Raw genomic sequence first — 26867 nt, 5'->3', positions numbered from 1 at the left:
CGGCTCACTGTGACTCAATGCAGTCTGTAGCACCGCACACACACACACACACACACACACACACAGATACATATACGTCAGCGACTCAATGCAGCCCTTGCCAGCAAACCAGCATATACACACACCTACTGTGATTCAATGCTCAGCGTATACCAGCACAGAGACACACACACACACACAACCTTAATGTGACTCAATGCACACCCTATACCACTACATCCACATACACACACACACACACACGGCTGACTGTGACTCAGTGCACAGTGTATACCTGCCCTCTGCACACACACACACACAGCTCACTGTGGTCAATGCACAGCCTATATCAGCAGACACATACACAAGGCTCACTGTGACTCAATGCAGTCTGTAGCACTGCACACACACACACAGATACATATATCTCAGTGACTCAATGCAAAGTCTATGCCAGCACACACACACACACACACACACCCCTGTGATTCAATGCTCAGCGTATACCAGCACACACACACGCACAGCTCATTGTGACTCAATATACAGTCCATACCAGCATACACACACACACACAACACACATCACTGTGACTCAATGCTCAGACTATACTAGCTCACACACACACACACACGCATGGCTCATTGTGACTCTGAACAGCCCATACCAGCACATACACAGACACATAACACACTTCACTGTAAATCAATGCTCTGAATATACCAGCCCTACCCACACACACATATGCACAGCACAGTCTAACTCAATGCTCAGCCTATACTAGGACACACACAAGTGCACACACACACACCAGTGACTCAATGCATAGCCCATACCAGCACACACACACACACACACAAAAATGGCTCACTGTGACTCAATGCTCAGCTTATGCCAGCACACACACACTGCTCACTGTGACTCAATGCAGGGTCTATAGCAGCACACACACAGACACACACACGCACGGCTGTGACTCAATGCACAGCCTACAGCAGCACACACGCATGCATACACACACGAATCACTGTGACTCAATGCAGTCTCTAACAGTACACACACACACACACACACACACACACACCCCTCACGGTAGCTCAATGCTCAGCCTATACCTACATGCACAGACACACCCACCCCTGTGACTGAATGCATAGCCTATACCAGCGTGCATGCACACACACACACGCACGGTTGAGTGTGACTCAAGGCACTGTCCATAACTGCACACACACACACACACACACACACACACGGCTCAATGTGACTCAGTGCACAGCCTATACCAGCAGACAGACACCCACACACAAGGCTCACTGTGACTCAATGCAGTCTGTAGCATCACAGACACAACAGTGACTCAATGCAAAGCCCATACCAGCACACACACATAAATACACACACCTGTGATTCAATGCTCAGCCTAAACCAGCAGACACACACACACACACACCTTTCTGTGACTCAATGCACACCCTAGACTACGTACACACACACACACACACACGGCTTATTGTGACTCAATGGAGAGTCCATACCAGCACATACACACAACACACCTCACTGTGACTCAATGCTCAGACTATATTAGCCCCCCCACACACACACACCTCAGTGACTCAATTGAAAGCCTATTCCAGCACACACACACACACACACACACACACACACACACGGCTCATTTTGCCTCAATGCGCTTTCCATACCAGCACATACACACACACACACAATACACCTCATTGTGGCTCAATGCTCAGTGTACACCTGTACACACACACACACACACACGCAATGCACTGTGACTCAATGCTCAGCCTATACTTGCACATACACACACACACACAGACTCAAAGCCGATTCCAACCCATACACACACATCTAAGTGTGACTTAATGCTCAGCCTATACCAATACACACACACACAGCTCTCTGTGACTCACGGCACAGCCTGTACTAGCACACACACACACACAAACACGCACTCACACATCTCCCTGTGAATCAGTGAACCGCCCATACCATCACACACACATACACGTCTCACTGTGACTCAGTGCACTGCCTATACCAGCACACAAACACACCCACATACTTGGCTCACTGTTACTCAATGCACAGCCTATACCAGCAGACACACAAGGCTGTGACTAAATGCACAGCCTATACCAGCTCACACACCCACACACACACAGGCAAACGGCTGTGAATCAATGCTCAGCCTATACTAGCAGACACACACACACACCTGACTGTGACTCAGTGCTCAGCCTATGCCAGCACACACACAGCTCACTGTGACTCAATCCACAGCCTATACCAGCAGACACACACACACCTGTGACTCAGTGCTCACCCTACGCCAGCACACACACAGCTCACTGTGACTCAATGCTCAGCCTATACCAGCACACACACACACACACACACACCCCTCCGGGATTCTCTTCTTTTAATGGGAAATGCAAAAAACACACACTCAGGATGTCTGGTCTTTCAGGGTACAGCCACAGGGAAGTACAGCTGACAGGTTAACGATGGAGTCAACATCTCCTGCGTCCCCGTGCCTGAGACTGGCTCAGTGTGTGCAGTGCAGCTGGCCCTGAAGAAGCAAAACGTTGAGCATCTCCTTCCATGGGTTGTGGAGTGCGGCACAAGGGTCACTGGCTCCCAGAAGCACCATCCCAGCAGCAGCCTAAGGTGCGTTTCCATTGCCCCCTGTGTGATGAATTCCTCGACCATATCAGAACTCACATAAGACCAGCAGAGTATCCTGGTAGAAGGCAAGCATAAAATGTAGGAGGCATTTGTGCACTTTTTAAAAATCTGTGATTTGGGTCAATTTTTTTCTTGTTCTAAACACAAATTCACTCTCCTAATTTTGAGTAATGCTTGTTAAGAAAAATCCCTCGCTCTTGGGGCTTCCCTGGTGGTGCAGTGGTTAAGGATCCGCCTGCCGATGTAGGGCTCACGGGTTGATCCCTGGTCCGGGAAGATCCCACATGCCGCGGAGCAACTAAGCCCGTGAGCCACAATACTGAGCCTGCGCTCTAGAGTCTGCAAGCCACGACTACTGAAGCCTGTGCACCTAGAGCCCGTGCTCCACAATAAGAGAAGCCACTGCAATGAGAAGCCCGCGCACTGCAACGAAGAGTAGCCCCCCTCGCCAGAAGTAGAGAAAGCCCGTGCACAGCAACGAAGATCCAACACAGCCCAAAATGAATGAATTAATTAAAAAAAAAAGAAAGAATCCACCTGCCAAAGCAGGGGACACGCGTTCAAGCCGTGGTCTGGGAAGATCCCACATGCCGCGAGGCAACTAAGCCCATGTGCCACAACTACTGAGCCTGCACTGTAGAGCCCGCGAGCCACACCTACTGAGCCCGCATGCCGCAAGTACTGAAACCCAGGCACCTCTAGGTTGCGGGCACCTAGAGCCCGCAACAAAAGTAGCCAGTGCAATGAGAAGCCCGCGCACCACAACGAAGAGTAGCCCCTGCTCGCCACAACTAGAGAAAGCCCAATGCAGCCAAAAATAAATAAATTTGTTAAAAACAAAAGAATCCCTCCCTCTCAATTGGCTAACCTTCGGGTCCCACCAACCTGCTGCACAGCAGAAGCGTTTCTAATCAGCCAACCAGGAGCAACTGCCGTGTGCTGGGTGGTTCCGACAGATGCGTTTGGATGCAGGGAAGGCACTTCCTCCAGGTCCAGAATACAGTGATGGCAGCAGAAGTGTGGGCGCTTCCACTGGCACCCCTCTGATCCAGGCACTGGTCCTGAGCACATTAACACATCAGCTCAGTTGCTCTCACAACAGCTCTCCTCCAACTACAGAGGAGGAAGCTGAGGCTGGAGAGGCTGGCGCTTGCTCACAGCCATCCGCCCGAAGTGACAGAGCTGGCTTTGCTCCAGGAACTTGGCTTCGGGTCCTGGACGATTTCGTGCTCTTCGGTATTGGGCCCTGGTGTGGGAGGTGTGGTCCATCAACGGCCCCAACTCCTCACAGCTCCCTGTAGCCACACTCTGCCACGGGACTTACGGTTCCTTCCACTAAAGGGGTAGAGCACATGCCGCACCCTCTGACTTTGGGTTTGGCTGCAGCACTTGCTTTGGCAATGGAAGGTTAGCAGGTGCACTCTAACCAGAGACAGGAGAAGCACCGCTGGGACTGGGCTTGTTCTCTTATGCATCTGCCACTGACCTGCCCAGGCCAAAATCCTGGTGCCAGGAGGAACATGACAGGCACGTGGAGTAGAGCCTGATCTCCAATTTCATGAGCTAACGGAATACGTCTCACTGGACCCTGCTGCGATTTTACAGTGCTTGTTACACAGCACTGCTGTGGCAGGCACTGACTTATACAACCTGTGTCTGTGACATTTTCCTGACTGAAAATTGACTGCCCTTTACTAGACTGGCAGAAATAGTCACAGACATACATACACAGAATTAATCCCACCATTTATCAATGGTTGAAGAATCTAATATACGGTAAGGATATTGCAATTCTTAAAAAAAAAAAAGATGTAAATCAAAGACATGCTCGGTTCACGGAAGGACACCATTTATTTTGTGAACGTCAAGCAGAATGATCTGTTGAGACGTAAGTGAAAGTATTGAGCGTGAAATCTGTACGCATCTTCCAAAGGCGCAACGCCCCTGACTGGAATCTCACTATACAGAGCATTCCACAGCTGAGCTATGACCAAGGGTGAGCTATCAGCCACCACCGAAGAATGCCAAGGGCAAAACATTAGCACCAGATTGTCTTTATATGCAATAACATAACTATATACAAAGTTATGTACATTGACTCACTGCAATCTGTGGGTCCCCACTAACCAGACATTGAAGAGGCAAACGGGAATGTTGTGATTCTATGTGCTTTGTTAAAAGGACAGTAGAGCACTATATATTGCTATGTAGAAGAGAAAGGGCTCAAAAGACACCAAAAAGCTGGATACAGACACAAATTCTATTTTCACATTTTACAGACATATCATCAAAATGATCACAATACTGTATTTGAAGGGAAAGAATCACAGGTAAAAGCTTTGTGACAATTAAAAACACGGAAATCACCGTGGTTGTCTCCCCGAAGGAGGAAGCAGGGGCAGTGTGCGGGGGGGGGGGTGTCCATGGACAGCCAGCTTTACCTTTCCTGACGTGATCAGTTTTCACAGCAAGTGACCCACACCACGTGGCAAGGACACTTCGTTGGCAGAAGAGGGATTTTTCAAGTCAGGAATAGCTTAATTGAATAGGAGTAAAAACTTGAAAAGGCATTTCTCTTTGGCGTCGGTGGGCTGCCAAAGGAGTGTTTATTTTGCCAGCATCACGGACGCCTGCCAGGTCGGCCCCCTCTACGGGTGCACGGAGATCACTGCGGCAGCCCGGGAGTCCAGTCTCCCCTCTGGCTGGCGAGTATGACCTAGTTAGTGTCCTTTAAGACATTTGCGTGCGTCTGTGTTTGGTAAGGCAGCAGCCACTGCTGACAGAGGGACATCTCCCCCCGCCGCTGGAAAACTTATTTTATAGGAGTAAGAGGAATAAGGAGTAAAACGATCTCACAGGTCAAACCAAAGTCTGCACATGACCTCGACGTGAAGTTATCCTAGGGCTTCTCCCGCCATTAACCACACATTTCAACAGATGAGCACTGTGACGAAACTCACCACTCCACGGTGATCAGATTAAAAAGAAGTACGTGAGAACCACGCCACTGGTGGCTAGAACAGCGATTCACGTGCTTACTTGCCATGCATATATCCTCTTTGGTGAAGTGTCTATTTCAGTCTTTTGCCCACCTTTTAATCGGGCTGTTTGTTTTCTTACTGTTAAGTTTGAGCGTTCTTATACATTCTGGATACAAACGGTTTGTCACATACATGATTTGCAAGTTATTTTCTCCTAGCCTGTGATCTGTCCAGTGGAAAATGACAGCTTGACAGTTTTCTTTAGTGAATAGACTCTTTACCATCTCACAATTTCAACCACTAAAAAAGGGTACTAGGAGCTGTACACTGTGTGGCAGAAAAAGATTGGGTCTAGGAGTTCTGTGGTCCACCGGGACCTCTGAGAAACCAGAGCAACGGTTCTCAAACGGTATGTGGCCCTTACGGCACGGTAACAAATAGAGGCAAAAAGAGAGAAATTGCCAATTGTAATTAAGGATCATACACACGCAAAATAAATGTTCTGGGGAAAGAGTAAGTTAAGAAATATCTCGTCGGCCTTAAGCAAAAAAACACCTAGCAAGCACATTTACTGGACACGCTTTTAGCCAAGTAATTTCTCTTTGCAGGAAAATACCATTTGAACCGTGACATCAGCCGAGAAGTCCTAAAACCGCGTGTCTGCTTTGCGTGTGTTTTAAAGCGCGAACGCTATTTAAGTGGCAATTTTAGAGTGAGTGAACCCAACATGTACGCTCTTCTTTTCACAGCTGGTTTTTAACCAAATGGAAAACCATTCACCTTTGCAGAGTGTTACTAAAGTATCATCCTGATTTTTGCTGGGTCGCAGATCATCCTTACGGGACAGACAACGACCGCTCAACACTTCTGGGCCAACAGGAGAAGCCGGCAGCCGCCACCTCCCGTGACCCACCGGAGAGGTCGTGCGCCAGGCTTTGCCCGACACGCGCTCATTGCCTCCTGAGAGGAGGAAGGGGTGCAGCGTGGGAATACGGAAGGGCAGACCCGAGCCGGCAAGGACCACGTGCGTGCACCTCGGGACCAGAGCTCAGTCCGTACTCGGGAACTCACCGTTCACCGGGCGCCACGTGGGGTTGCTTCCAGGCCAAGGGTGACGGGGAGCCACTCTGCTCAGCATTCAGGAGGGGAACTAAGACATTCAATCAATCATCCCAAACGCGCCCACGGAAATTATTGCTTTTCTAACGGCCATTTGGTTCTGGGAGGGATTCCCTCTCCAGGACCTAAGTCCAGGCTGGGGTTTTCATCTGCCTCATGTTGCGTGCCCCGCTGGGGAGGCGTCGGGCCGCAGGCCCCTCATTTGCCTCTGTCGGGCGGAAGGCTGTCCAGCAGGCACTTGAGCTGCTCTTCGCCCAGGTGGATCTTGTCCTCCAGCTCGCGCTGCTCGATGAGGAGGGCCGACTTCATCCTCACGAAGTGCACGTAGTCGGCCAGGCTGTCCTGGCTGAGGTAGCTGGCCAGGATGTCGGACACGATGCCCTCCCGGCGGTCCAGGTTCTCCTTCAACTCCTTGGCGTCCTCGTGCTGCTGGATCAGAACCCGTTGCTTCTCGAGCAGGGATTGCTGGAGAGACAGAGAGAGACGAGCCTGCTGGGGACCAGGCAGTGGCGGTGGTGGGGGGGGCCGGGGGGGGGAACGGTGTCCGGCAGCTCTTTTGGGGGCTGGTCCAGTGGAGACCCTGATGCCACCCGAGTTAGGGACCCGCGCAGAAGCACCTGGGGCGTAGGCAGGAGGCACCTCGCGGAGCAGAGGCCCCAGCGCCAGCTCCCCCGTTGGCGCTCTTGGGCCGCTGCCACCTCCACTTGCTCCTGTCTCCGTGAAAGGCCGTGAGGAACACGGGAGCCATCCAGGCACGAAATGCTCCAGGACCGGGAGATGCTCAGAAAGCAAAGGGCTGAGGCAGCTGGTGTGCGTCCAAGGCCTTTCCCTGCCGATACCGTGGCCAAACGGACACAAGGCGCAGGTTCTAAAGAGACTCCAGGGCAGGACTGCTAGACCCTGCCGGCAGACGGAGCTGCAGCCCGGGAGCAAAGCTGTAGCCGAGGCCGTGAGAGGGGGCGGCGGGGCGGGGGGCGAGACCGCGCCTGTCGGGGAGGTGCCCTCTCTCCTTCCGAGGGTCCCGCCCTGGGTCACACAGACGCCCCCGTTTCCAGAACGCAGCACTCGCTGTCTGCCCACAGGGCGCGCCCCTACTTCCCCTGCCCTCTCTAACTTTAATGAAAACTGAGTGGGGGGAGAGGTGAACGCGGTAGATGTCTGCAAGTGCCGGCTGGCAGAAGCCACGGACGCCCTGTCCTCGGTGCGAGTTTCTGACACCAGCAGGGCCACCTTGCAGCTTGGACATTCTACCCACGGCCACGCATGAGCATCCCGGGTGCGCGAGTGCTCTGCAGAGCGCCGATCCACAGAAAGAGCTCAGAAAAGGTGAGCTGCTATGAAACGGAGGCTGACAGCAGAAGCTGCTCCTGGGGTGAGGCTTCCGGGAAGTGCCCCTGACTGCACAACCTTTTGGGGTCACCTGTTCCGGGGGACACTTTGAGCTTCAGGTGCTTGTGAAACAAAGACAATGTATTTTCACGGCAAGAGGCAAGGTATAAGGCCAATTCATGCCAACCAAAAGGGAAACAGACCTCAACTGATGCGAGAAATGCGGTTCGGGCCACTAAGGTCAGCTGGGCTCCCTGGCAACTAGAAGCTGCTGATGGGAGGGAGGGATTCACGTGTCTGCATCTGCCCACGTGCTCATTTTCTACCTGGGAAGACAGGGGAAGCCGCCTACAGCCTGAGGCCACATCTTTTCACTCGTTAGCGTGCCTGTCTCTGCAAACCGCAGCTTTCCCAAGCCCTGGCTGCCGGACCCGGAGATGTTCATCTGGCACCGGCCACACGGGAGGCTAGCCCACTGTGCTGCCCCTGGACGTGGTGACTGAGCACTCCTTTGGGTCCACGAAGGTGACGCTGCATCAGCCACACACAGCCACGGGGGAGAGCGCCTGTCTGCTTCTCCTCCCTCCCACGGCCCCCCTAGGGATGCAGTTAGGAGCTATGCAGCCAGGTCCCCAGGAGGACCACGGTCCCCGGTGTGTGACTGCTTCTACTTCCTCCAATTCTAAGTAAGGCTTGGTCAGTCCCAAGCAAGGGGAGATAAGGATGAGCTGGGCTGCAAAGATATTACTATTTTTCATTTAATCGATCCTTGAGAGTTTACTATTTCAATTACAAGTAAGTCTCTCTTTCCCATTCATGTTATTTCCCTAAGTTCTTTCAGATAAACTGGGCAAAGACGGCAAGAGCAGCAAAATGGAATGCGAACGTAACCCAAGGGGATCGGGGTCCAAGGGGATCGGGGTCCAAAGCCCGTTACTTTTTCGACCCTTATGCAATACGTTCCGTGATTGATAGTCACTAACGACTTGGCTAAGCACAAAAGATCATGGGCTCAAAGCCACGCGCTTTGTAAGATCTTTCTGTGTAACCTGAAACCACTCTCACCTGGAGTCCAGGGGGAGGGGTGCCTTTTCTGCTCCCCTTGTAGAGAAGTTAAGGTGCCTTATTAATGATGAAGATGATCATTTTGAAGGCCTATTATGTGGAAAGAAGCAAACTAGATGTGCTCCTGCTACCTGACCTACGAAGTAGTAAAGCCTGTGAGGTAGACGGTGTCTTGCATGTGCAAAGAGCAGACATGCAGACCCACTAAGAAATGTCCCAAGTTGCACTGCTGTGAAGGGAGGAGGAAAGCAGAGCAGCTCTTAGACTCATTCTAGACCCTGCGGCCCTCTTGTGAAGTCCCAGCAACCAAGTCACCATCAAACGGCACTGTCACCGGGGGCCGAGGACTCGTCAGGCAGTGGGGGAGCTCCACTTACCCACTTACCTGCGGTGGGGAAAGGTTACTAGGAAGAGACCGACACTAGCAGCGGTCGTGGGACTATACGAGAAGAGGTCCACTCTCCCGGACGCGCGCCGCGCCGCCTCCCCCCCACCCCACCCCCCCCCCGCCCCCGCTACAAGGACGGAGCCAGCAAGCCCTGGGCGTTCAACGGCGTCTTGCGCTACGAGGCGGACAGATGGCCGCGGCGGCTGAACGAGGCTTCCCGGCGGTCTGCTCCACCCCCCACAGGAAAGCCACACCCCGCCGCGCCTTCCAGGTCAGCCCTGGCCATAGTTACCCGATCGCCAGGAGCAGTGCCGTCGTCCAGATTGTTGAGGGCGTTTTCCACGCGGGCCAGACGGCCGGACAGCGACAGCAGGAGGTTCACCACCTTGTCCAGGTCCCCGATGAACATGCGGAACTTGTCGAACTCGTTGGGCTTGCAGACGGCCTTGGCCAGGGCCTCCACCTCGTCGCCCAGCGCGCTGTTGGCCTGCATGTCCTCCCGCAGGCTCTGCCGCGCCTGCCGCAGCACCTGCAGCTTGCGACCGATGCTCTCGATGAGCTCCTGCTGTGGGCACAGGGCAGGGGACACGGTCAGGGCCGCCTTGCGGCACCCCCTCACCCATCCCGGATCTGCGGGCCACTCAGCTCAGCCGGGCGGCAGCTTGTTTGGCATCAGTAAATAACAGGGGGACTTCCCCGGGGGCGCAGTGGTTGGGAATCCGCCTACCAATGCAGGGGGCACGGGTTCGAGCCCTGGTCCGGGAAGATCCCACATGCCGTGGAGCAACTAAGCCCGTGCGCCACAACTACTGAGCCTGCGCTCTAGAGCCCGTGAGCCACAACTACTGAAGCCCAAGTGCTGCAACTACTGAGGCCCGCGCGCCCAGAGCCCGTGCTCCACAACGAGAAGCCACCGCAATGAGAAGCCTGCGCGCCGCAACTAGAGAAAGCCCGCGTGCAGCAACGAAGACCCAACGCAGCCAAAAATAAATATAACTAACTGGGGATGTTTAAGCCTAGGGGAAGGATAAGGCCTTCCTGTTCAATCATTGGCGTTTGATTTAGAAACGGAACAGAACAAACCTATTCTCATCCTGTGACTGTCCTATCAGACTATGCAGGAGTGGGACCCCTGGGGCTACTCACGGTAAACCTCGTTTCAGCCTGTATCTTTGCAAGGATTCTCCGGGCCTCTGTGATACCCTGTGCTTCCTTCTTTGTTTTTTGCTTTTTTTTCTGGCCGCGCTGTGCGGCTTGTGGGATCTTAGTTCCCCGACCAGGGATCACACCCAGGCCCTCAGCAGTGAAAGCGCCGAGTCCTCACCCCTGGACCGCCAGGGAAGTCTCTGCGCTTCCTTCTTTGGCAGTTCCCAATTGGAAGACTTACATGCACACAAGTTATTGAGTCTGGTAGTGAACGTCTGGTACTGAACTCCGTGATTAAAACATGTCTTCCATGTAGAATGAGCAATAAAAATTAAGACAAATGAAGGATGTCAATGAACTTAGGCAAGTCTTTCACAATAATAAAGTACTGATCTCCATTTGACCAAAATGTAAATAAATGACTTCTTTAAACGTCATGAAATATACATGCTGCAACGTTTACCGTCCCGCCTCTTTTCTCGTGTGCTGTTCCGTGGCATTGAGGCGTGCACGGTGCTGTGGGCTAGCACCGCCACCCATCTCCACATCCTCTCCATCCTCCGAAACGGAAACTCCGAGCATTCAATATGAGCTCCCCATTCCCCCCCTCCTGCCAGCTCTCGAAATGACTAATTTTTACAGAGCAAAAATGACACGTACAAAGACCTTTTAATCGGTCACCATCCTGAAGTGAAGCGGCACCATGTGGTCCAAGTTGAGGGGCAGAGAAAGTAGATTATCTGTCTCGTGGGTCATCACATTTGAGAAAAATTACAAGGACCGCTCAGAAGGGGTCCAGCAGGGAAGCCTTCCCCAGAAAAACCCTGTTCCCATGACTACGGACGTGCTTCTGCTGTTAAACCCACGCATGGCGGATGCCAACCGGCGGCCCGACCTGACACGGTGAGCGGTGAAGGGCCAACGGCGAGCAGCAAAGTCACCCGTTGTCCTTTTCGGAACCCTGCTGCCACCCGCCCTGCACGAGTCCGCCAACCTCGTGTCGACGGACACAGCAGGTTATGTGGGGTTTAGGAGGCCAACGCATCCCTGTGCTAGCCCGAGGCTGGGGTGATGAAAACGGAGGCAGTGCTCTGCTGCCCGCACCCAAATGAGGATTAAACAATTAGTTGGAATGTTAAGTCCGATTAGGATTTTTAAACTCAGTCTGTTGCTCCACAGTGAGTAACACTATTTTATGTACAACAGACCCATGAAAATGGTCCGTGCTGTCCACCGCCCCCCCCCCCGCCCCGTCCTGGGGCAGTTTCCAAACTCTGGCCCCAGACGGAGTCCGCAGGGCTCGGCAGGGAGAAGGCTCAGTCTCGTGAAACCCTCCAGGATGGTGTCCAGAGCTGAGCAGGGAGCAGTTGCCGCGACCTCCAGGGTTAACATAAAGATGGGTGAAATCGCCGGAGGCTCAGCCCGCTGCTTGGCATGCAGTAGGCGCCTGTCCACAGCCGCTGCCGGCAAGGCTGCAAGTGTGCATGAGAAGCTGCTCCGAGCTCACCGCTACCGTCCGGTAGACACTGCCCCATCCCAGGGACTATTTGGGCAGGAGGGAAAAAAAAAAAAAATCAAACCACCTCGGGAGACCCGCTGAAGCGCTGGAGGCACCCTACACTTCGTATGCCTGATACGGGTGATCTGTGTCTCAGGACGATGCTTCCAAAGAGGGTCTCCATGCAGCATTTTTCCTATCAAGCGAGCCATCAAGTCCTCCCAAGCGCACCTGCACAGCCCTCCCTTCTCCTCGTCCCGTGCACACTTCGTAAGCGCGTGACACCGTAGATATGAGGGCACTGGAAAGGCGGCAGAGGCAGCGCAGCCAGGAGAAGAGGACTACTGGGTCAGCGACAGCACTGACCTAGCGCTTAAAGCATTTCCTGCTTGGGGTGAAAGTGCCCGACATACGCTTACTGAACCAAAAGCGTCAGCTGGCTTAGGAAGTTAATCCTGGTGGGGTGATGGGCAGGGGGCAAGCTCACAGTGACTCATGTCAATCCCAAAGCCGGCATCTCGTGCCCCCAAAGAAATCGGGAGAGGCCCCAGACAGATGAAAGGAGCGGTACCAAGGCTGCTGCTTCCCAAATTCAGTACATCATGAGAAACAAAGGCACAGTGTAAAGAACATAGTTCTTTGCATCTAGGGTGTGGACGAAATTAAAACTGTCCAAACTGGATGTTTTTTCTAGGTGTATGAGAATAACACCACTTTTTTTAAATTCATTATTTTTAAGAACGTGGAAAACACAACCAGAAGAAAGCAAATGGTACCCTGTGCCAGACACAGGGCCTCTAAAATCCCAGGACCAAAACTCTTAGTTTTCATTTCCTTTTTGAATTAAAAAAAGGCTATCACTTCCTAAATTGAAAGTCACTTTCTTTTACACAAGGGTCAGGGTATTTCTTCTGGAATGGGTTTGTCTATCATATTTGAAACCAATCAATGGCATTTTTTAAACAACTAACAATACGAGGAGGTATTAAACATTATCCTTTGCAAGGGTCTTGTCAAAGCAAATTGGTATTTTTTATGAAAGCCCCTTCCAAGATGCTAAGTGTACGGAAAAATGCACCAAATGCTGGTTCCCTCCTTTTTCTCCTGGTGCTGACTACGCATGCTCAAAGCCCCTGGAATTAAACCAACAGCACATGCTATCCTCTGAAACTGACTGCCTTGGGCAATTCCTTTCTCCCTTTATGCTAAATCCTTCCTAAAAAAAAAAACCAGGTAATCACACCTAGATGTCACAAGTCTGGCCCCTTGACATGCCGTGAAGATTTGAAGCTCATACAGTAGTGAAGACATCGGCACTGATAGCAATAATTTTGTCCCTACCGTGACCTCATGGTTACACGCTATTTCACCTCTGACCTCCTCTCTAATCCTCCCCCTTCCTTGTCCACACAGCTCCAGCTATTGGTCACTGCTGCTTCCCCCACGTGTCACAAAACTCCCACCCCAGGGCCTTTGCACTTGCTGCCCCAACCCCACTCCCCCAGACCCTCCCCAGATCAACCAGACATTGGCTCACATCACTCCAGGTCTCTGTTCATCATCCGCTCATCAGAGCCTTCTCTACAATCATACTCCTTTACCTCTCTCTAGTCCTTCACGCTGTTTTAGTTTTCTGACCACCCGACCTACTCCATTAAGGGTTGGCAAACTTTTTCTATAAATGGCCAAACAGTAAATATTTTAGACTTCAGGGACCACACAGCCACTGTTGCAACTACTCAACACTGCTGGTGTAGCGTGAAAGCTACCAGAGACCATATGTAAATGAACGAGTGTGGCCGTGTTGCAATAAAACTGTATTTACAAGAGCAGGTGGGGGGCAGGGGCCCACGGGGCCCTGTTTGTTTTTTTATATTTGTTTTTATGTTGGCTATCCATCTCCTCTGTGAGCACTCAAGTGCCTTCAGGGAAATAAAGACTGACTCCAGTCTGTTTTGTCTGCTGCTGTATCCCCAAGTGCCTGGGTGAGTTTTTGGAGTTGAACAGATGATGCTTTTTGGTTAACAACGCACTTCACAATGTACTGTTGAATTTAATTAACATCATCGGATCACAGATGATCACAGATATTTGAAACGGATAGTCAAAGAGGACATGTGCCTTGCAGAAGGTCATACAATTAAGCCCTCTGGATTTAACTGGGGTAGAAGAGACATATCAGTTGACCTTAAAATGAGAGAGACTGGTGGCCACCTAGCTAATTTGACACTGGATCTCATTACAAAGAGATGGCAAAGAGACCCTGGCAGAGAGGCCCAATTTTAGAACAGAAGACTCACCCACAAAGGGCTTAATACACAGGCCCAAATGTCAGCGTCCCACATAGAAGCCCAACACCAACGGCGCTCGGCGCAGGGCCCAGGGTCGGGGTGGAGCCGGGTGCCGCCCCCGGCCGGCCTGCCTGCCTGCCAGCCAGCCGGCGCGTTCTCGTTTGGAATTGCAGCTCCCCTACCTTCTTCACCGACAGGTCGTGGTCGGCGTCACTCCCTGAATCCTCTTCGGCTTCTTGCTGGTCCTGCAGGTCTTTCATCTTAATCAGCAGCTCCGCCTTGGGGGCCGATGTGCTGTAGTAGGTGGAGTTGGTGGCCAGGGACACGGCTGCCGGCACACTCAGCTCCTCCTTCCTGGGTAACAAAACATCAGAACACCCGTTAGCTCTGAGCGTACACACAGACGTGCCCGCAAGTCCCACAGCCTGGGCTGTGACCGGCAAATGGTGGTGCTAACGGAAAGGCACCAGCTAGAGAGATGAGACAGCAAGAGTGGGGAAGGAGTAGGTTGTGAGGTCAGAACTAAAACACCCCGCCAGGTGGTGCTCGAAGGCTCGCCCCGGAGGGAGGAGAGTGCAGATGGTATCCGCCGGGAGCCCGAGGTCCATGGGGAGAGGTCTGCCGCTATCCGTAGGCGTGGCCGCACGCCCAAGGTCACCGGGCACCTTTCTACCAGCAGCCGCATTTGCTGCCTCTTGCTACGGCCTGACTTCCTGTCTGCCTGGTACTCCCGCCTACCGTCAGTCAACGATGCTTATGGAGACCATGTACAGAAACAGGAGAGATGTGAGCAGATACACCTTTGTGGGCAGGTGACTGAAGGACGGGCTGGAAAGCGCTCTTTACGAAACCTGTTGCAGCAAGTTCGCTCCCTCCGTTAAATAAGCAACAACAGAAAGCCTCTTTCATAAACACATGTACTAAGAAGTAGTCTCAACTTTCACCCCTCTTGTGACAAGTTTCTCAACTTCCGTACTAGTGACACTTGGGGCCGGACCATTCTTTGATGGGGGGGGGGCCGTCCCGTGCAGTGCAGAGCCGCAAGCAGCATCCCTGGTCTCCACCCACTAGATGCCAGGGCACCTCTCCCAGTGGTGGCAACCGAAAGTGTATCGCGACATTGCCAACTGTCCCGTGGCGGGAGACAACAGCCTCCGGCTGAGAACCACCGCCTCATGAGAAGAAGCCCCGTGGGCATCTCCGGAAACGTATATTTTCACATCTTTGCCAGGACCTGACGTCATCATCCCCAGAATGGGCTTTTAATTTCGGGAGGGTGACAGAAGAGCCCCAGAGTGCTCATAAGCACTTATGGAAATCTGTCCCCAAAGAGCAGTCACGAAAACAGACAAAGAGATACACTCCCTCGCCCTTGTAAGCCTAAGAGGCACCGGGCAAAACCACATCCAGCCAGGGGGCAGAACCAGGGCGGCGTCTACTCACTTCTCCTCTGTGGTTCTGGGAGAGGGGATTTTGGGGAGCAGCTTCCTCCGCTGCTGAGCTTCCTCCAAGAGGTGCTCGTCTTTGGGGAAGATGCCCTCCATAAGGTCCATGGTGGTTTTGATCTTCACGCTGGGGTCCAGGATATCCGCCAGGGACTTATCCTTGCCCACGATCTCGCGGGCCAGCTCCTCCGACTTGAGGTCTTCGGCAGTCCTCTCTTTGGCCTTCACGTAGCTGAGTGTGGGCGTGGAGGCCCGGCTGTCCTTGGCCGTGGGCACCGGGGTGCCAGGGGGCTGGGGCTCGGCGCCCTGGCGGCTGTACAGGCAGAAGCGGGAGTAGGACTGCTCGGACGTGCTAAGTGTCTTGATCTGGTCCCGCTCGAGCCCGCTGGGCAGCACGGGTGGCTCCGGGACGCGGGCCAGGCCCTGGCGGCTCTCCTTCTCGGGCTGGCTTTCCGAGTGCACGATCTTGATGGGCACCATCTTCACCATGGTGTTGTTGTCCATCACCCGCTCGATTCTGCAAAGAGAAGGGCCGTCTGTTAAAGACACGCTGTACGCCCAGGCACAGACCAGAATTAGAAATTGGATGAGAAATCGGCTGGTTTCCGCATCCCCTTACAGCCTGGGAAGCCTGACTCAAAGGCCTGCAGCGGCCCCAGGGGAGAAGCCTTCATGGTCACACGTCCCAGGATGGGGAGACCAGGTTGAGGAGTGCCTGCCACCCCTACCTTGATCTCCTAAGCCTCCTGGGCGTGTAGGTGTCTTTCCGTTTTCCAACGGTCACCTGCACGCCTGAAGGCACATCCGTGGGCTTACTGACAGATAGAAGGGCAGTGTGATGCTCATTTGTTTTTAGGTCAATGGCAGAGCCAACGGTAAGAAGCCTGCTCAGTGAAATTTTCTTTTGCAAGGGAGCCCTGCAACAGACAGGCGTGTTTCACAGAATTAGCGCCGGTGCGTCAGCCAGCGTCTCTCACAGCTGGGTGCCTGCGTGGTCCTCGCGGTGGCCGGAGGACTCCTTTAGAACAAGCAGCCGTGTTCTGAGCAGACGCTGAGCGCCGCCCGGTCCTGGTCCCGGTTGGAAGCGTCCTTGGACCCTCGTGCGCCCCGGGTCTCACCCCACCTGCCTGCCACTGCCCCACACTTCGAGCTGCCCTCCACACGGCATTTCATACCAGACAGATAAGAATCCAGCAGCGAACATGGGACACGCTGCTCCTGCGCTATCTTGGAAATGACTCATGCAGGCGTCCTTTTAAAAAAAAATAAAATAAAATAAAAAAAGTTTGTCGGTGAAAGCGGGGGAGGCACCTCGAGCAGCCACATGGAAGAGAAAACGGAAAGGAACGGCCTGGTCGAGGCAATGGGGCTGCGTCAGGGGCCACCCGAAAGCCGGCTGGTGCCGGGGGATCCCCCGGACCAGGGCCGCTGGGACACAAATCCATTTCAAATACCCTTGAAGGACAAATTGGAGAAAGAGAGCCATCTGCTGGTAGCCAGGAGGGAAGGCAAAAGACAGGCCAAAATCATACAACCAACACCCCGACTTGTTCCTAACTCAGCGTAAAACCATTTCTATGATCCGAATGGACGTAATCTTATGGTGCACAAGGGGCATAACACAACACATTACGGTTCTTTCCTTGTTCCTAAGGGTGGGGCATGCAGGCTACAATGAAATAACTTTATTTTCTTCTCTCCTCCAGCAGAAACCACTGAGAGCAGAGGTGTTTGTTTATTAATCTAGGTGGTCATATATAGTCCCTGTCGTGCCTTCTTAGTGAATAAATTTCAAAAGGCTGTCACTCCGTGCATAATACTGCTGAGACATGCTGAACTTCCGAAGGAAAATTCTGGCATCTTATCAAAGCAAGGACACACAAACAAGAACCCCTCTTCATTCCATTCCTTGCATTCCATGCGTAGAGACCCTCAACTCCTGTTAGGGACTTCAAAGTCAGCCTGTATTTGCATCTCCCCCGGCCCGATTCGTGGGGAAACTTAATTTCCAGCGAAGGAAGACACGAGGTAAAAACAAAAACAAATCCTCCGCAGGTTGTCCTATACTTTCCAACAAAGCATCTCTTCCTGGTCATTTCTAAGCACAAATGATCTCTCCTCTTGAAACCTAGGCAGACTTTCACATTTAAGAAGTCTGATGAACTTCTACCTCAAAGTGAAGACAAAACACAGTGGACAAGACCTTACCGCAGCCAGACCGCACCCGTTCCTCATGGTAAGCCGGACCAGGAGGGATGGAGGATGCGGGCTGTGCCGGGCCTGGCCCCCTCTCCGTGCAGCGGCTCCTCCCAGACCGCGGGCTCCGTCCAGGTGAGCCGCCGGCCGCCCACAGGGGCCCAGCCCCCCACAGCAAGCAGTCCAACCCGCTGTGCTCACATACCCAGTCCCGAGGGAGCCCTCAGCCCACATGCCACCCTGGGTCTGATAAACCACAACCCCCACAAGGAGATTCTCCAACCACAAGATGCCCGAGGTGACCGCAAGACTGTCCGAACGACCCCGAAGCAGCCCCCCAGCTCCATGCTCACACACGCTCCCAAACCCAGAAACCGGCCCCAGGAAATCTCCTGGGAACACTGCTGGGCGCAATGAAATCTCTCATTTTCACTCGCCCGTGCTGCTGGGCATTGTCTCCATGTTGTTGTAAACCAGCAAAACCCTCAAAATTTTAGAAGTTTTTTCATAGTAAGCTTCCTGGCTTTGCAACAGGAGTTGAGGCATTTTTATTCGGAGTGAATGACTCTGAAATTCCCCACAGGGTGGGAAGGCTGCACTTTCTGCGTCGCGGCATCCCTTCCGTGGCCTGGCACGAGGGAGGGCTCTGGACCTGCCTGCTGAATTCGGGAAGGCGTGTCTCAGGGACACAGGAGCTGCTCTGCACCCTGGCTGGTTCCCCAGCAGAGGTAACTGGAGGGAGGGACAGATGAACGCGGAGGGAGATGAGGGGGGCGGGTAGTGCTCAAGAAATCAGTCAGCACACGTGCAGACAAGAAGAGAGTCTCTGAGCTGTGCCCAAACACCAGGCAGCTTGCGAGGCCCCGGCCACTGTGTTGCGCTCGCTGCCCGTTGGTGGCTGATGGTGGGTATGGAGCCGGCCAGCGCTCGTGTGGAGCGCCGGCCCCAGGTTCGCAGTGTATGCCAAGGGCATGCCACTCTCTCAGGCCCACGCTAACCGGTAACACCCGCTCTGGGGACGGGGACACCGAACTCAGTACAGTATGAGCCACTTCCCACCTCCTGAAGTCTACAGACGTGGTGAGCACTGAGCAAACACGTGGCCCTGTTTCTCCGCAAAGCCGTGGAGCCCGCTGTGCCCAAACCAGCTCCCGAGACCCGAGGGGCCCGGTCACCTTCCCTACAGCGGTACCAACACACTCCACCAACCACACAAACTACTTCATCGCTTCTCCTCCCTTTCAGGGCTGAACAACATTGCCAACAGAAAGGATCTCTAAGTGACACCTGCATTCTGAACGATGCAGAACAGTGCCGGCCCGCAGGTGCAGCCGCATTTGGCCATGCCACGCACGGAGACCCAGGACGCTATCAGTACTGTTTCCTCTCTGTCAAGTTATCTTAAGGGTTAAAAAAAAAAAACAAAGTTCAAGACTCTACAGCGGGGAGATCTAGCAGAACTTTCCATGATGATGAAGTCAGCCATCATCTGGGCTGTCCAGGGTGGTAGCCACTAGCCCCAGAGGGCGCAACTGAGCAACGGGTTTCATTTCATTCTCATTAACTTATATCGCTATGGCCACGTGCGACTGGTAGCTACTATATCAGACGGTACTGACATGCAGGGCCAGCGAATTCTTTGCTGGGGGGCCGTCCTGGGCACTGTAGGATACTAAGCGGCACCCCTGGCCTCCGCCCAACAGATGCCAGGAGCCGAGGAACAAGCCCCACGCCCAACAGCTGTGACGCCCAAAACGTCTGCAGACACGGCCCAGTGTCCTCCTGGGGGCCGCAATGCCACCCCCCCGGCTGAGAACCAGTGCTCTAGAGAATGAGAAGAAAATTCCCCCCCTTCTATTTCTCATTTCTTGACTGGTCCCTGCCTGACAGCATTCACCAGTGGCTCAGTGGGCACAACCGACAATCCCATGCCGGTGACCCTGAGAACAGCACCATGGGACGGGATCGAGTTTTCCTCTGCTTTAATAAAAGGTAGACACCACCTCAGCCTTTTCATATAAAAAGAACTAGAAAAAAAGGCATGTGGAAATACTGGACATCACGAAAAACACCGATTTTGCTTGAAAGTCTCATGCTTAGGTTAAACTTGATTACAAACAGAACTCAGCTGGGAAAACCAGCCCCGCTGTGCAGAAGCCTGTAGGTAACGCAGCTACCAACCTGTCGGGCTTGGGAACAGGACCAGGGGACAGTCTACTCCCTCCTTTACCTCCCTCACCCCCTGTGGGGCAGGAAAGCCCCCAGCAAGTTAACAATCCAGCTGACCACTCGAGTGGTGGGTTCTCCCCCATGTCAGCCCCCAGGACCCACTTAAACTCCAGGACGGGGAGCCGGGAGCAAGGCGGCAGTGGTTCACCACCCAGGAAAGGAGCGCTGAAAGCCTCCCACGGTGGAAGGGGGCCGGCAGAGGGGAAGAAGGCCTCAGGCCGCCGTCCAGAGACAGTACCTGGTGGAATTATCATCCTGGACGAGCAGCGGGGGTTTGTCCGTCAGCTTCTGCGGCGCGAACTGAGGCGACGGGGAGCGCGAGGTCTCCATGGCGGAGGTCTGCAAGGGCCGGAACTTGGAAAGGAGCGGCGCCTCCCGCCGGGGCCAGCCTGCGCGCTCGTCTACATGCTGCCCGGCCGGCTCCCCCGCAGCCCGCGGGCCATCTGCCGCGGGCCGGGCGGCACTCGGTTTCTCCGCCGAGGCGCCGGGGCTGCAGCGGGCGAGGGCCGGGCGGTCCGAGCACGAGCACACCTCCGGGGCCAGGGGGCGGGGCCTGCCGGGCGCGCCCAGGTGAGCAGGCGCAGGTGCGCCCGCCAAGGGCCTGGGCTCACGCCTGGGCGGCGGCGGCCTCTGTGGGGCGGGCCTCCGGGAGAGCGGGGCGGCGCTCAGGGGCCGGGGGTCCTGCCCCCGGGCGTGCGGGGCGGCAGGCCGGTCCGCGGGCGCGCGTTCCTCCGGGTATCTGTAATCGCAAGGAAGGGTCCCCGCCCGGCCACGGCCCTCCGGGGGCACCTCGGGAGCTTCCCGGGAGCCAGCTGGTTCAGAGACCTGGGACGGCTGCTGGGGGTCCCGCTGCGCTCCTGGACTGTCTTCTGCACACGGGGCATCTGCTTGTCTAGGGGAGAAGGGAAGAAAAATGAGCCAACGGTTCCAGTTAACATCTTCTCCCCAAACAGGACTACACCCACGTCTCCATAACCTCCTTCAGTCATGTTAAGAAATTCAATCCACATACGTTTGCCTGCGCCTGTCCCCGCTGCGATTCCTAACACAAGGCATCAACGCCAAACCCACACTGGACATTCGCCAGTACGCTGGCATGTCATACCACAGGACAGGAGGTACGCACGTTACAGACACACACACGTGTACACACAGACTGCAATTTGGGGGCAAAATATAATTCACACAAACATTTAAAAAAACAATGTGTGTAGAAATCCTCAAACTGTGATATTCAGAAATGTTTACTTCATGTTGCAACAATATTTTCACGTGGTTTATTTCGGGAAATCGCCATATACAAAGGGACGGAACTTTCTAAGACGGGCAGCAAGTGAACTGATAAACTTTAAAATCAGTAGTCTGTCGTTAAATAGAAGAAAAACAGAGGCTTCGTTTTGGAAGCTGCAGTGCGACACTGATCTTTCCATACTCATCCATTTCCACATCCGTATCCATTTCTCTCTTTCCCTGAAACGTACTTACATGCGCGCGCACACACACACACACACCCCTGCAAAACACATGCAGGCATGCTCCACATGCACGTATAGCTGTGCCGAAGCTACAGCTCGTGGGCGTTATAATAACCGTCAAACTCGCAACAAGTCAGCCGGCCACGCCTTTGCTGCTTTCGCTGACACACTTTCTTCCGACCTGACTGAATAATAAAATGAGCCTCTGACTGACTTTTCCGTTCACAGGAAGAGCTGTTCTCCGTTAAGACACCCTCAGAGCTGTTAAAGGAGACCCTAAAAAGGGCAGCAATCAGAGACCCAGTAGGTAGAGCACAAGTGCCAGTAAGAGATGTAACCTACTGCGAAACAAGTGGGATAGAAGACCTCCTCCCCACACACCCTGGCAACCCCTTGGGGCCCTGGACGTGTGTCCTCCTCCCGGGACACGATACCAGGCCTGGGCATTACAGATGTCCCAACCCCATCCAGGCAGCTGTACTCAGAGTCAACTGCTCGTTGCATGTCTGTCTTGCTATGTCCTCAGGAGAAAGGTCCCTTCCAGGTTCAATGGCTGGTCGAGAGTAGACCATGGACCACCCCCAACTCCCCTCCCTTCCCCCATCAGCCAGCTGGGGCCACACTCCCCACTGGCACTACCTCCAGCCCAGAGACAGCAGCTGCAAGGGCTCAGCATCTGCAGGAGGACAGAAGAGAGCCAGACATGCTGGGACCCTAAAAGGGGCAGAGGTTTGTTCTCTGCTTCCAAATTAAGACAATATTAACCCAGCTCGGGGAAGTTAGGTGTTGTTTATTTTTATTTTTTTAATCTGTACTGGGCACACATTGATGAAAGAAATGCTAACTTACTGAGGTCTGGGAAAGTCATTCCGGCTTACACATAAGTTAACTTGAATTTTATGCTAACTTAAACAGCCTGTTTGTGGCCTAGCAAACATACACTGTACATCTGCATTAATTAAAGAAAAGGGCGCACTGACCACAAGTAAAGACGTCATCAAATGGACAACAGTGGGAGAAGTGTGACTCACAGCTCAGATGCCCTGTCACACACTACTTCATCTGGCCTGCCGCGGAAAAGCAAACCTCGTGCCTCCCTTCCATTGAAACCATAGTGCCTCTTAAGACAGTAAAACCTAATTTATGACAATTCATGAACGCCTCCCCAATCTTTCACTTCAAAGAGTTGAGGAACACTTGAACTTTTTTGCTTATTATAAAACTCTTGAACTCTAGCATCCACAGACCCACACGAAAGCACCTGGTACCTATTAAATGAATAGCCACCACCTCATTAAAACGGAGAATTAGATCAGCTACAATTTACTGCTAAAATCTAAGCGTCTTGGGCCATCTGGGTTCATATTTAATATGTTAATTTAAAAGGAACTCTAGGGACTTCCCTGGTGGTGCAGTGGTTAAGAATCCGGCTGCCAATGCAGGGGACACGGGCTCAAGCCCTGGTCCGGTTAGATCCCATATGCCGCGGAGCAGCTAAGCCCCTGTGCCACAACTACTGAAGTCCGCATGCCTAGAGCCCGTGCTCCACAACAAGAGAAGCCACGGCAATGAGAAGCCCGCACACTGCAACCAAGAGTAGGCCCCCCCCCCGCCGCCTCGCCACAACTAGAGACAGGCCGCGCACAGCAACGAAGACACGATGCAGCCAAAAGTAAATTTAAAAAATAAAAATAAAAGGAGCTCTATTTGCAAAGTGCCTTAGACAGGACACGCTAAGATCTACCCAGAGAAGGTAGAGGTCACACCTGTAGGAGCAAAGCCCCACTGAGAGTGGGACAGTGACTCAGAGCAAAAGACCTTCTGTCGTCAGCAGGTGCCCCGGGCTCCTTCCTGCCTTACTAGCGCCGCAGCCTTCGCAGGACCTGAGGGCACTCTCTAAGTGAGGGCTGCCTGGCCACTTCTCATTGGAGGAGTACAGTTAGTCCCCTGTGGCCCACCCCACATCTAACTTCACGTGGCAATTTCTGGGCCAAGTTTGTCCTCCACCCCTGATTTTTTCTTGGCTTCCTCCCGAACTTGCAAAGTGAAAGCCATAAAAGCATGAATTGGTTCTTACTGTCCCAGCTGGTAAGAATTCAGGAAATCCAGCTCACAAAGGAAAAAAGGACTAAAGGCGGGAATTTGGGGTTCTACTGGGGTCATATTCCAACCTGTGTTTCTAATAGGTTCCAAGTGACTAGTTTGTACATAACATGGATAATGTGTGTGTGCTTACATATCACGTGTCGCACGTGTCTGTGTGGTATCCGTGTATATGCACGTATATCCCCTTCTATTGTATCTTCACAGTCAATGGTGATAGCAAGATCCAGACGTAAAGACCAAGAATATACAATGAGTTAAGGACTCTGCACGGGCGAGTAAGCAACTGAGTATCTCCCTGCACGCACTCCAGGGTGGACCCAGGAGCGGGGAGTCAGCAGCGCAAAGGAGAACTGCAAAGGCAGCCGCGATATACGGCTTCGGGTGCTCATTCCCCTGTGGAACACACTCAGGACCTGTTACCAAGGAGACAGCAGCTCCCAGGGCAGGGAGGACAGGCCGGCAGGTTCTCAGCGGCTGAGGATTCCACAGACCCGCAGCCCCCTCTGGGGGCTGGAGCCCAGCAGGCCGACTGGACGCTGTGAAGGACACGGGGAGGAGAAAGGTCCGCGACAGGACTGCAGAGGGAAACACAGCTAATCTGAAGGGGGAAGAGCGCAGGAAAGGCCACCTTCAACACTGCCCAGTAGTGCAAACACCCTGCGAGAGGACACAAACCACTGTTAACAGCCCCAAAAAATGTAATAAAAAAAAAACAATTATAAGTTATGTATCAAATGCTCTTGAAATCCAGTCAACACTGCTCTGATTCAAATCTCCACTTTTTTTTTTTTTTTTTTTGGTACGTGGGTCTCTCACTGTTGTGGCCTCTCCCGTTGCGGAGCACAGGCTCCGGACGCGCAGGCTCAGCGGCCATGGCTCACGGGCCCAGCCGCTCCGCGGCATGTGGGATCCTCCTGGATCGGGGCACGAACCCGTGTCCCCTGCATCGGCAGGCGGACTCTCAACCACTGCGCCACCAGGGAAGCCCTCAAGTCTCCACTTCTGATCATGGTGTGGAGACAGCCAGCCCTGTGTCTAAGCACAGGCTGCATCCCTGAGAGGCAGCGGCTCTATTTCCAGATGCCATCTGTTCCTGACGAGCCCGTGACGTCACTGGGCTCCTTGTGTCCTCGGGTGCCAGTGTTCTGCTCCCTGCCGCCCCATCTTCTGCACAGCTGCCCTGCCCTCACACAGGCCCGCGGCTCCGCAAGCCCTGCGGTCTCCCGGCCTCTGGGTAGCCCCTAGCACAGGGCTGGTCACTCTCTCTGATGACTGTACTGTTCATTGGTCTCCACTCTCACCCCGGGGCTGTGAGCACCTCGACGGAGACAGGGAGCCAGGTTTTCTTCTCCAGGGCCTCGCGGGCCATCGTTAGCTACGTGCACTGGGTCACACCACGGCCTGGACGTCTGTTACATGCACAAATGCATTCATGGCTTTCGGTCCCCGGGCAGAAAGGTAAGGAGGGAAGACGCATTTTTTCGGAGATGCAGGCAGCAGGGTTCACATGAGCTTGCATGTGAACATTCCCAACATAAGCAAGTGTTTCTGGATCTCCCTGGGATCACTAAGTTAGCACACCTCTGTAAACAGGGTGAGCAATTATCCTCACCAAAGAAGAGAGAAAAATTCCAACTCTTTGGACAACTTAACTCACACAGGCTCCTTCCCTCCCTTCCTAAGTACTTCTGGAATCAATGATCAGAAGAGGACGCACGGCCAAGTGTGACTTGTGCCCACAGCTACGGCTGGAGGCTGTTCCTCCTAACGTGCTCTGGGGCCTGAGGCGGCTAGAGAGAACTAGGCCACGCCCGACTGGGGCTCCCTCGGGCACCCACTTGCAGGCGCAGAAGCACTTACTAGCTATGTGCCGTCGGGCAAGTGACTGTGCCCCCACGGAGGTTCATTCCCTAACCTCCCCGGGTGAACCACAGGCCACATGGGGTCACTGCGGGCGGGGGCAGAGGCAGACAAAGCCCCTGGTGTGGAAGGACCGGAGTGGGGCTTCCTACCAGCCGGATGCTACACCTGGCACCCACCAGGAAGGGGCCGGCGTGCGGCCGAGCAGACCCCAGAGTAGGTCCCCGCGATACCGACACCCTGTGTACCTTCTCCCCACATCACGGCACAGCACAGGCCCCCGAGCGGGGAAGGGCATCCCAGCGGCAGCCCCCCACCCACCCCGGGGCATCTGTGGGTACGAAGGGCACCACCGGAACTCCGTGCAGTGGAACTGCCTCGTTGCAACAACAGAGAGGGGGAGACAGAGAGAACTTCCAGCGGATACCACCACTTAGACTGTACACATGGCCAGCACACCGCCAAGGTCAGCCATGGACTGGGCGGCTGGGTGCTCCGAGAAGTGTGCTTGAGAACGTGCTGCAGACCCAGGGTCCGGGGCCTGCGCTGTCTGCAGAGTGAAATTGCCTGACAGCTGGTGAGACCCGAGGGGCTGCCTTCCAACAGAGACATGCTTCCACCAAGGACCTGAGTCACAGTCCGAGGTTCCTAGAAACCGCACGTCTGTTGGCTGCGGGTGTGAACCACGGTGATTTTGTGAAGTGTCAAACTGTCTGTTAACGATCAGGGACACTGGCGTGTTGGGATGTATCGGGCATCGCCACTCAGGTTGTCTGAAGCCGGAGGACCACCAGGCCTTAGCACAGGGCCAGGGGGCTGGGGGCACACGGGACACCCACACCGTTCCATGTGCAGGTCTCCTGAAGGAGCCGCTGGTGTCGCCAGGGATCTTCCTGTCCCCCAAGGAATCCCCAGCAGCCACCCATCGCCTTGGGGAACTGCAGGCTCGTCTGTCTACACGGCACCCCATACAAGCCCAATGAGATGGGGGGCAAGACGTGGGAACCCAAGAGAGGCCGTCAACCAGCTGACCAACCAATCCATT

General features: G+C 53.9%; 1 protein-coding gene across 4 annotated transcripts in view; it reads right to left on the bottom strand.

Moving 5' to 3' along the window:
- Positions 1 to 4528: 4528 nt before the first annotated feature.
- The window catches only part of SHROOM2 (shroom family member 2), a 146170-nt gene continuing 123831 nt past the window's right edge, over positions 4529 to 26867 (bottom strand). For 3 of the 4 annotated variants that reach the window (XM_060292684.1, XM_030837336.3, XM_030837333.3), the window contains 5 exons: positions 20620 to 21273; positions 15955 to 16473; positions 14694 to 14865; positions 9869 to 10141; positions 4529 to 7259 (listed from right to left, as the gene is read on the bottom strand). In XM_060292684.1, the coding sequence (XP_060148667.1) occupies positions 6993 to 7259; positions 9869 to 10141; positions 14694 to 14865; positions 15955 to 16473; positions 20620 to 21273 (1885 nt within the window). In that variant the 3' untranslated portion in view covers positions 4529 to 6992. Of the gene's footprint in view, positions 7260 to 9868; positions 10142 to 14693; positions 14866 to 15954; positions 16474 to 20619; positions 21274 to 26867 lie in introns of those variants that run through there. The other variant, XM_060292685.1, reaches the window with a different exon arrangement.

This window comes from Globicephala melas, chromosome X (genome assembly GCF_963455315.2).
Source record: "Globicephala melas chromosome X, mGloMel1.2, whole genome shotgun sequence".
NCBI lineage: Eukaryota > Metazoa > Chordata > Mammalia > Artiodactyla > Delphinidae > Globicephala > Globicephala melas.
The sequence above is the reverse complement of the archived record's forward strand: the minus strand, read 5'-3'. Positions and strand labels throughout refer to the sequence as shown.